Here is an 11622-nt window from a genome sequence, read left to right as displayed (position 1 = left end):
GTCCTTCAAGGTCCTGAAGTAAGATACCAGAAAACTACGATATTATTTCCTCGCGCACACCATCATCGTGAGAACCGACCAGCCTATCAAGCAATTACTAGGCCGTCCAGATATGGCCGAAAGGATGCTAAAATAATCCCTCGAACTGTCTGAATTCGACATCCAATACGAAAGTATAAAAGCCCTGAAGGCACAGGCCCTAGCCGACTTCGCCGCCGAGATGACGACCCCCAGACCTCACACATCCGCCAACGACGAATGGACGATCTTCGTCGATGGAGCGTCCAGTTCGTCGGGGAGCGGAGCAGGCATTATTCTTGAAAACACTGAGGGCATCCTCATAGAAGTTTCGCTCATCCTATTGTCCCAAACATCCAATAATCAAGCTGAATACGAAGCCCTCTTGGTAGGCATCCGTCTTTCCGAAGATCTAGGAGAATGAATTATCACCATTTACACTGACTCCCAGCTCGTCGCTTCCTAAGTAAACGGTGACTATCAAGCCAAAAACGAGCTCCTAATCGAATACCTAGCCATGGTCAAAGAGAAAATTAAAAACTTCGCCTAGGCAAAGGTCGAACACATTCCTCGCGAACATAACACCCGAGCAGACGTTCTTTCCAAGTTGGCGAGCACCAGGAAAAAAGGGATATGGAGCAACCGATCCGTAATTCAAGAAACTCTCCCCAGACCAAGTGTACAAACGACCGTTCCCCCACCAATAGTCCACGCCATCGGATAGGCCCTTTGCTGGATGACCCAGGTGTACGACTACCTAACGAAAAATGAACTTCCATCCGACCAAAAAGAGGCCACAATAGTCAAACGAAGAGCTTGCTCTTACGTAGTGATAGAAGACAAACTATACCGGAGAGGATTCTCCACCCCCTTGCTCAAATGTCTTGACTCCGCTCAAGCCCTCGAGGTCCTACAAGAAATCCATAAGGGGATCAACGCACAACACCCCGGTGGATGTTCACTAGCCCGGAAAGCTCTCCGAGTAGGTTACTACTGGCCGAGGATGCAACAGGATGCCAAGAATCACGTCCAGAAATGCGATAAATGCCAACGTCATGCCAACATGCACATAGCTCCACCTCACAAGCTGAAGATGTTATCATCGCCTTGGCCCTTCGCCTGGTGGGGGATGGACATCCTAGGACCATTTCCCGTCGGCTCATATCAGAACAAGTATTTGATAGTCGCCATAGACTACTTAACAAAATGGATCGAGGCCGAAGCCCTCGCCAAAATCACTTCCCTCAACATACTCCGATTCTACAAGCAGAACGTGCTCGCGCGGTTCGGTATACTCCAGGCACTCGTCACCGACAATGGGACACAGTTCACAGATAGAAATTTCCAAGATTTCATCGCCAAACTCGGGACGAAGCAGCATTTCACTTCCGTCGAACACCCCCAAACAAACGGACAGGCCGAAGCCGCAAATAGGGTTATCCTCCGAGGGCTCAAGCGACGCCTAGGAGAAGCGAAAAGGGCTTGGGTCGAAGAGCTTCACAACGTCTTATGGGCCTACCAAACCACTCCTCATTCGACCACAGGGGAAACTCCATTCAGATTAACCTACAGAACCGAAGCTGTAATTCCAGTAAAAATCTGAGAACCATCCCGTCGCACCGAACTTCCCCTCGAGGAAGAGCTAAACGACGAAGCTATGAGGGAAGAACTCGACATGGTCGAAGAAATTCGTCTAGGAGCATCGCACCGCGAAGCCAAAATAAAACAACAAATCACTTGCGCCACGATGCAAAAGTCATCAAACGCGAGGTCGAGGTCAGCTCCCTTGTCCTCCTCAGAAACAAGAAAGACTCGCGCGATGGCAAACTCGCCCCCAACTAGGAGGGCACCTATCGTGTCTATGAGAAAACCGAGAACGGAGCCTACTACCTCGAAAACCTACTTAGGGAAAAACTTGCTCGACCATGGAATTCCGAAAAACTTCGACAATACTATAGCTAAAGCTAATATTAAAACGGCCAACCAGCACATGGCGACGAAGCTGATGGGACGACCAAGAAGCGTGTCTAGGTACGGACATCGTCTTCTCTCATTCACCATAAATCGCGTCGCAGCCCACACCAAGAAGCCATTTGATTCGATGGGGAGAGCTACATCTAGCTCCGCCGTCGCGGTACCAACCTGGTCGGACGCCCATCTCACGATAGGAAAGTCCGCGCTTCGAGCTCTTGGTTTCGAACGCAGCCTCGAGTTCGCCCGAGGCCCGGTTCAAACCCCGCCTACCCAAACCGTTCCACACATGATCGGATGACAACTTCTGGTCGAACATACGAAAATACATACAAACTACGAATGGCTCGAAGGCCTCAAAATGTGCCGGGAAAATGCCCATTATACAGCTGGTCATAAACGGCTCGCAGGCCGACAAAATCTTGACACGCAGGCCAAAAAATAAAAAGGGGCACGTGCCCAATTACACAAAGATTGCATAAATCCCGATCGCACCTCACCCACATCGTCTTCCTCAACCTGCTCGGCATCCCACTCGTCAAAATCTGGGTTAGTCTGAATTTGACCGTCCACGACCTTTTGGTATGGACTGATGCCCGCAGTAACCAAACCTGGGTTGATGACCTTCAGTTGCTCCACTGCCGCCTTGAACCCAACTCCCAAGGTAGCGATGCAGCCCACTTCAAGCTCCCTCACTTTCCCTAATAGTTGAGAACGAGTCTCCAAAGCCTTCTCGTCCTCTGTCTCATCGGCAGCAGGGAGGTGGGACTTCTCCAATTCAGTGACCCGCTCGCGTAACCTCTTCTCCTCGGCTTCAAAAGCCCTGGCCTTGTCTTGAGCCTTGTAGAGGTCTTCGACGACATGGGTATGAATCTTGTACTTATCCTTATAAGCTTTGAAATCCCCCTCAAGTGTTTCATATTTCCGCTCCAAAGCATCATAGTCCTTTTGGGGACAAACCCTCTAGGCATTAAAGACCATCGCCAAAGCTGCGACCCGCATCATCCCCTCAATGTCCTCAGCAAGATCGTTCCCCCGGGTCACTCTGTCCCGCTTAATAATATGTTTCACCTCCTCCCGCTCCAGCAGAAGATTCTTCCTCAAGAAAAGCCCCGGTGCAACGTGCAGGAAGGCAACACGACGTCGTCGTCAGTAAGGTTATCGTTGATAATGGGGCGGACCTCTGACCCCCATCGGTTCTTTGCTTCTTCCCGGCTGGAGACTTCTGTGGCGTAGTACCGGCCGAGGAAGGAGAACTACCGCCGACAACAGCCGCAATAGCCTCCTTGAGCTCATCGATGTGATTCCTCTTCACGGACACTTTTGCAGCCCCCTTATTCTTCGCCCTCATCTTCATGACTTTATCATGCAAATCAGCCATTTTCCCTGCGAAACGAAAGCAGAATTAGCACCAAACAAATACAAATAACCGTCCAAATGAATTCCTCACTAAGTAAGATCATAGCCTCCCCGTCGGTTTCACACTCGAGGATAGCCTTGGTGTTGATATATCGGGCCTCTATCTAAGGCTCGCCATCCTCGTCGAACAGAGGATCCCCGTTGGGTAGCGTACACGCCGCCGGCCTAAACCAGTCTACAAAGGCGACAAGCCTCTTATAACCTGTCGAATCTCGCTCATTCAGGTCCTCGTCCCTGAAGATGTAGGCATTCGTCCCCTTTTCAAAATGGTCATACTGCCATTCCAGAGGGAACCGAGCAGAAGGTCCCACCTTCTTCACCCCCATCTTGATAATATTCGAGGATCTCAAACAAATGATCCTCGGCCTCAGGAGTAAATGGTTTATCCATGAAATATCGACTTTTGAAATGTTTGATGGAATCCTGATATATGACGAACAGCTTCTTCGGCTGCTTAAAGGATACCCAGCTGAATTTTCTGTCAGTACCGCGCAGCCTCTAAAGGTGGAAAACCCTAAAAAAATGAGGAATAGTAGCCTCGACCTCAAAGAAGCCGCACACAATTTCAAAAACCCTTAAGAAGGCGAAAGCATTGGGATGGAGCTGAGACGGGCATAGTTGCAACCACCTAAAAACACTCCGCTGCAAGTGTGTAAAGGGAAGCCTTAGCCCGACCTCATTGAACACAAACTCGTACATTGCGAATCAGGGACCAGGATATGCCGAGCAAATCCTCTGATGGCACTTCTGCGCAAAGGCCCCCCAAGAATGCTTCATACCCGGGTCAAGATCTTTGAGGACGTTAAAAGCCTCCTTGGGGTGCATCGTAAAACGCGAGGCGATGCTCCGAGGCGCGACGGCCACCTAGTCCTCGAGCTTTTTCACAGGAACTTCCACGACTGGGATTTCTTCCTCGTCTTGAGAATGACCAATCGCTTCATCTTTGTCCGATATGTCGAGAACAGCGTCGTTCCGGGTGTCGTCGGCCATTTACCTGAAAAGCAGAGGAAACAGTGAATTCGACATGTCAAATCCACCCTTCCACCGCAAGCCAAGTGAAAGGGAGAGAAGAAAGGACGACGAAGACCATCCATCAACGGTTAAGTCTATCCAGCGAGCATTCACCGACGATGCTGACCCTAAACGACAAGCTACGAGACATAGTCTCCTCGAGTAATATCCTCGCCCCGTTCAAATAATCCCCGACAAACACACGGTTCAAACCCACCTACAGTACCATCTCTGTTGTTTTTCCCCGTCGTACTCACACCTTGTTCGGCTCACACACACGTTTCCTCTCGTCCCGCTTAATGCATGCTCGACAGATGCATACTAAACACACACCAATTCCTAACCCGCTCGGCATACTCATCGCTAAATCTCCTAAATCTACAAAGCAAATATAAATAAACGAGGAAGAGGAGAACACTTACGCGAACTGAGACGGTAGAAGGAAAATGCGTAGCTGAAGACGAAGTCCTTGAGCGAGCCTTGAGAGAATTTTTGGAGTGAAGTAACGAATGAGGGACCTCCCCACTCCTTATATAGGAGAAGGAAACAGAAAAGCGTCATGATTGCCTACGAAGCTAAAAAGGTGCAATCATTGCCTACTCCAAAAGACGGCCCTAAGCATGGAAAAACACGAAAGGTGTCATAAGTGCCTAGGAAACCCAAAAGGACACCATTAATACCTAACCCAAAAGACGACTGTGGATAATAATAACGCCCCAAGAAATCGCCACGTGTCAACCAAACTTTATGCGGTAAATCAAAACGTTTCACATCAAGGCCAACTATCGCACCGTCCACCTCCTCGGCCAAGCGGGCACCGTCATGCCCGCTGTCTCCTCGGCAGAACAGTTTGTCGACGAAAATCCCACTCCCCGTGAGTCGAGGACGCCACCAACTTGGAGATCCTAATTCACCACGAACGCTCGTTCGAGCACGTACTCGGCCAAGCCCCTTAGCGAAGGTCATCACTCCCACGGGACCAACGACTTGGGGGGCTCCTGTTCTGGACTGGGCCGAGTAGGCCCAGGTCCTTTGGCTAGCCGAGCAGGCCCAATCTGCTTGGGCCCATTTTCCATTTACCGTTACGAATTTGTCCACGCGAAGATCACGTGAAGAACGCTTCAGCGAAGGATTCGGTCAACCACCTCCTAATCATACGCCATGCTCACCCAGAACGTGAGCCACCTGCTAACTCAGCCCTAGTAGAGAGTGTTCTGGCAGTTTCCTAGCACGTGGGCCTCCAATTGGATTTGACCCAAATAGGAAACCTTGACACAGCGCTGGGGCTATAAATACCCTCTTTCACTAGAGGGTTAGGTATTCATTCTCCACTTCCTAAACTCCTGCTCTTTCTCTGATTGCTACTTACTTTGATATCGGAGAACCTTGCAGGTACCCCCATTCTGTTCAACAAGTCAGATCCAGCCGCCGTGACGATCCATTCTGATCAGGTAAAATCATATATATATATATATATATATATATATATATATATATATATATATATATATATATATATATATATGAAAGTACGGTGTATATGTATCATTTAGTGTAAGAATAACTTTTCTCTTGACTTAAAATTTAAAAAAAAAAAAAACATAATATTAAAATAATGACATGACATTGAATATCTTTATTTAATTAGAGGAAAGTATCTTTATCCAAACAAATTCTAGAGTGTTCACCTAATTACTTTTCTCCAGTTACATTTCTTTTCTTGTTATAAATAGGATCCAGATAGAGTTTCACATTTCAAATACTTTTGTTCATCAATGACAAAGCAAATCGCAATGACACTTCTCCCTTTACTTCTTCTTCTTCTTTTCACTTCAATAACAGGTATTGACTCAATTCATTCAATTAAATACTTTACTCTTTTCATTTTATTTGGTTCCTAAGTATGTGATATTCACGAATTAATTAATTAATGTTGCAGAAATGGTGGAAGGGACTAAGAAAACATATGGAGTATATGACAGCAACAACTCTGCAAAATTGTTTGTATTTGGAGACTCGTATGTTGACACAGGCAATTTCTTGGATTCACCATCGTATAGACCTCCTTATGGAATGACATATCCTGGTAAACCTGCTGGAAGATTCTCCGATGGTCGTGTCCTCTCTGATTACATTGGTAAGGTACTCTTAACTGATAACTCCGATTTCATCTCAATGAATTTCAATTAAAAGTAAATTATTCAAAACAAATTGAGTTCAAATCATTGATGAAGAAATTTTTATCTCAACGTTACTTATTTTCAAATTGAATTTCGAATACCAAGTCATAGTTGAAGAAATTTTCGTCAGACTTTACTTGTTTTGCGGCTGAATTTCTGTCAAATCACTACTAATTACTATCTTCGATCCTTTTTATAAAAGATAAGTTACTTTTTAAGTTTATTGAATAACCATTAAATTTTGGTTAAATATATAATAATTAATCTCTTTTTATATTTCTACATTGGATTGAAATTTCAATTATTTTTTTTATAAACTAAGTTTTTTTTTTATTGAGGTATAAATTTAACTATGTAATTATTTCCATTAGAAGCTTTTTTTTTCCTTCCAGTTTTTTATTCATAACTATTTTAAAACTTTTAAGTTTAAATATGAATTAAAAGGTAGTCCACTGACAGTGTAAAATAATTTTACACTGTCATCCAATAGAAAATCACAAACATGCCATCTCATTAATTTTTTTTTTAAATAAAAAAATAGTTTAATTGAAAACATAAGTGATGATTGGTTGACAGTGTAAATTACACTGTGAGTGCATCACCCATTTTCTCTTTAAATATTAAGAATTAGATAAATAAACAAAAATTAAACAAACATTCAATAACAATACTATATTTTCAAATAACAATAATATATTTTCTCTCATCCTTATTATAAAATTTACTTTTTTAAATTATATAATTTATATTTAGTATCCATACATTGACTGCTGAATAAATTTAAATTTTGTCTTATAAGAAAAATTAGAAAAAGTATTATTTATAAAATATTTAATAACTACAAGATGACTATAATATTATATTTAAATTTAATTGTCTCTAACGGTACATTAGAGTTGAATCTTAATTTGTACTTTTTTTTTACAGTATAAATCCATCTATTTAAAATTTCCCTTACTAGCTTATTTTTCGATTTTTAGTTGAGGGATCCCTATCCTTACTAGTTTTATTATGCAGATATATTTTGGTAACACTACAGCTATTATTCATAAGATGAGACATCTTGGTAAAAGTGTTTTAAGCCTTCGATTCTAAGTAATTAATTTCAGATTTGGTTTGTCTTTTGGAAATTTCAAAAATAATTATAAAGGTGTAGAATTGATTCCGAGTGATTTTAAGATGTTTGGTTAAACAAAAATAGAATTAGGATCTATTTGTTTCGGTTTTAAAAAATATTTTTTTTTTCTTTATATTTTTAAAAATAGATTTTTCAAAATCTTTAAACAAAATATTACGAGTTTTTTTATATTCGTTTTTTCTAAAATGAAACACTCATTTTGACATCCTATAATATAAACATATATTATTAAAGACGAAAACTTATTCAAAATCTCAATTTTTTTCAAAAAGTTGTATTTCAAAAATGATTTTTATGAAAATCTATTTGAAATAACTTCAGAATTAAATGATTTTTTGAAATTTTGATAGGCAAATATTTTTTTCATAAATAAATGAAATACTTAAAATCACATTTTAAGAATAACTATTCAAACTAAATTTTCATTTGAAGCTTTTATAAAAAATTTCTTTGTAAAGTTTTTTATATAAAATTTTGTAGTACTATAAAAATCATTTTTAAAAAAAAGGCAAAACAAACGGACCCTTAATTTTGCCTATAAAAATCATTTTTTTAAAAAAAAGCAAAACAAACGGACCCTTAATTTTGTCTCTAGAATTGATTCTACTTGAAGATAGAATTTGTAGCTTCTGGCTTCAGAATTGATTCTAGTTGATGTTTAGACTGTAATTTATTGTCCAAGTCACTTTTATATAAATATATCTAAATATATCCAAACATAAATCAATTCTGCTAAACTCAATTTTGATAGAATCAATTATATCAAACTCAATTTTGTCCACCGCCAATCCAAACATACCAACCCTTTATATTTCTATTCCACCTTTTTTTGTTTGTTATACTGTTCCTCATGTTATTCTTTTTCTCATTATGTATGTTTACTATACAGCCTCATTTCTGAAAATTAAAACCCCTACACCATACTCTTTGAAGAATCCCTCAAATCTACAATATGGAATCAACTTTGCTCATGGAGGAGTTGGTATTTTCGAAACATTAACTAAAGGACCAAACATGACTGTTCAAATCGACTCACTCGAGAATCTAATCAAACAAAATGTTTATACCAAACAAGACCTCGAATCGTCGGTTGCCCTTGTAGCCGTTTCTGGAAACGATTACACTACTTTCATAGAAAAAAATAAAATCATTACGGTGAGTGCTTAATGTTATTTTGCTCTTATTTAGTGTATACAGATTCGTGCTGGTGATATTTGGTTTCTATACAGATGCGCGCTGATGATATCTGGTTTCTATCGAATTTTTCTTTTACTATATGTTTCTTTTTTATTCATTTTTGTAGGAGATAAAATCTTTTACAAAAACTCTTATCAAGCAATTAACAATAAACGTTGAGCGCATTCACAATTTAGGAGTAAACAAAGTAGCAATTGGTTTATTGGAACCTATTGGATGTTTGCCTCAAATAACTGTGGTAACTTTTCATCTTACTTGCGTTAGTCCTTTAAATTTGGTAGCCCGATATCACAATGAAGTATTGCTTCAAACTGTAAAACAACTTAACCAACAAGTTGGAAAATCGGTTTTCGTTACACTAGACCTCTACAATGCTTTCCTTTCTACCATTGAAATGATGCAGGAAAATCAAGATGGTAATTTCTTTTATTTTTTATTTTTGTTTAGTGAATGTGTCTCTCTAATGGAGATGTAATGTTTTCTCTATTGTGCAGAAAACTTGAAACTGCTGAATCCATTATTAAAACCTTGTTGTAATGGAGATGGTTTTAAAAATTCTTGTGGAGTTGTGGATGATAAGGGAAAAAAGAAATATAGTTTATGTGATAAACCAGAGGCTTCATTCTTTTGGGACTATGTTCATCCTTCTCAAAATGGTTGGAATTCTGTCTACCAACAGTTGCAATCTTCACTTGGTCAACTTATTGAAAAAAATTAACATTTGATTTCCATGAACTTGTAATAATCTTCTGGCATTATGCATTTTATTAAAAAAATTATTCTTGATGTGTTTGTTGCCGTAGTAGTTAGAGGTTAGTCCTTTAATTTATAGGTACAAAGTTCAAATTTTTTTAAAAATTGTTATAAAATATTCATTAAAACCACCTTTATTAACAACAAAATTCCTTATTCCCCATTTTGTAAAGACATTTTATTTGTAATCCTTCTCCTTGTTTATAATATGGCTTGGTTATTAAATGGACTATTCCAGATCGGAACTAGAATTAAGAATTATGTTTGAATTAGGAGATTGAGTGTTGTTAATTTTTGATACGGTGGATCACGGAGTTGGACCTGCAAGGTTTGCATTCCAACGTACAAGTTCTTCTTTTGGCTTGTTTGATTAGTTATCCTAAGAAATATATGAACTCTTTCATGAGGGACATTTCTAATTCACTGCATGACACTAGCGAACATCTTGCAAATAGATTCATTAGTGGCGCAAAATATAATACCATTAATGTAAATTTGAATTAAAATGAATGCGCAACTTATGCAAAAAAATTAATTCGAAAAATGTTTAATGTAAGATGAATTAAAAAAATAATTAATGCAACTGGTTTGATGCAAATGAAAAATAGTTAAATGATCATGATGGAATGAAAACAATTAAGGTAAATTAAGTGCAACAATGCGAGATATCGAAGAACGGAACAACCATACTAATTACGAATATTTGGACAAAACTTATTGCACAAGTAAAGTTAGCAAATAACAACACTAATACAATAAAAAAACAATATGATCAAGAATATGATTGGATACATCTTCCTTCACTTGTTTTGAGAATCCATTAATATTTCAAGACATTCCTGCACAAAATATCAATAGATAGAATTACATACTTAGTTTTTGTTGGGTCTATATGGTTAGTTAAAGAACACTTAGGTATCCAAGCATGGTACCATTGGGAACTTTAACATTCTTAACATGACAAAAATGCCTAATGTGACATTTATCACCACAATAATGACATAGCTTTAGATGAAATACTCTTTATATTTTTTCTAGCAACGTTAGAGTTTTTCTTTAAAATGATTTCTCTTTCACTTGATAGAGTAGAATTGATAATAGATAGTGAAATAACATGTGTTAATTGTCCTTTGAGATTTTCAATTTCAAATTTAAAGTTGGACAAGTGACACAGTCTACTTTTTCTACCTTTTCATATAAAGTGTCAGAAACCTTAAAATGTTCATCAACTAGAGATGTATGTTCTTCATTTAAGGAATCCAATGCACTATTAAGATCATTAATCTCCGTTTTAAATTTTAAAATTACTTTCTTTTAAAGAGAGTTTTCTTAAAAGTGTTTAATGAATCCGCGTATATTTCATTAAAAGCTTTCGACATTTCTCTATATAAAGGTTCATCTTCATGATCTGAAGAGTATACTTGTGAGTCTTCACTTTCCTTTCAAGCAATTAAACATAGGTTAGAACATTCATCATTTGAGCTTGAGAAGGAATCAGGGGAGGAGTTCTCATCCTCTTCTTTCCAAGGCGATATAAATTCTACAACCTTTGGCATGTTTGCCCTTCGTCTTGAAGAATTCTTTATCCTTATTTTTATGATGCTTAGTGAGACTTGGACGAATAGTTCTATAATGTCCCAATTTTTTATAATCATAATATGTGATGTCTTCATCATTTTTCTTATGTTATATTTTAGACTAATGAGACTTTTTGATATTTATCAAATCTTTGTGGAAGACTCGAGCTTGTTTCTTTTCCAGTATTGATAATAGCACCTAAGAATAACCTCATCTCCACTTTCTTAAGAGATTATTCATCTGAATTATCACTTTCTTCCTTTGATTTCTTCACCTTAGATGACTAAGCTTTCAAAGAAAGATCCCTTTTACTTTACATTTTTCCTTTTTCCGACTTCACTTCGCTATCCGCGAGTT

The 11622-nt window shown here is 38.9% G+C and overlaps 1 protein-coding gene across 1 annotated transcript; it reads left to right on the top strand.

The window, feature by feature from the left end:
- Nucleotides 1–6167: 6167 nt before the first annotated feature.
- LOC131624829 (GDSL esterase/lipase At5g03610-like) lies at nt 6168–9682 on the top strand. Its single transcript, XM_058895746.1, has 5 exons — nt 6168–6261; nt 6359–6556; nt 8627–8898; nt 9044–9350; nt 9429–9682. Exons 1-5 carry the CDS (start codon nt 6195–6197, stop codon nt 9650–9652), a joined length of 1068 nt encoding a protein of 355 aa, XP_058751729.1. The 5' UTR covers nt 6168–6194; the 3' UTR covers nt 9653–9682.
- The last annotated feature ends 1940 nt before the right edge of the window (nt 9683–11622 follow it).

This window comes from Vicia villosa, unplaced genomic scaffold (assembly GCF_029867415.1).
Source record: "Vicia villosa cultivar HV-30 ecotype Madison, WI unplaced genomic scaffold, Vvil1.0 ctg.000163F_1_1, whole genome shotgun sequence".
Classification (NCBI taxonomy): Eukaryota; Viridiplantae; Streptophyta; class Magnoliopsida; order Fabales; family Fabaceae; genus Vicia; species Vicia villosa.
Note: the sequence above shows the minus strand (reverse complement) of the source record. Positions and strands in the feature narration are given on the sequence as shown.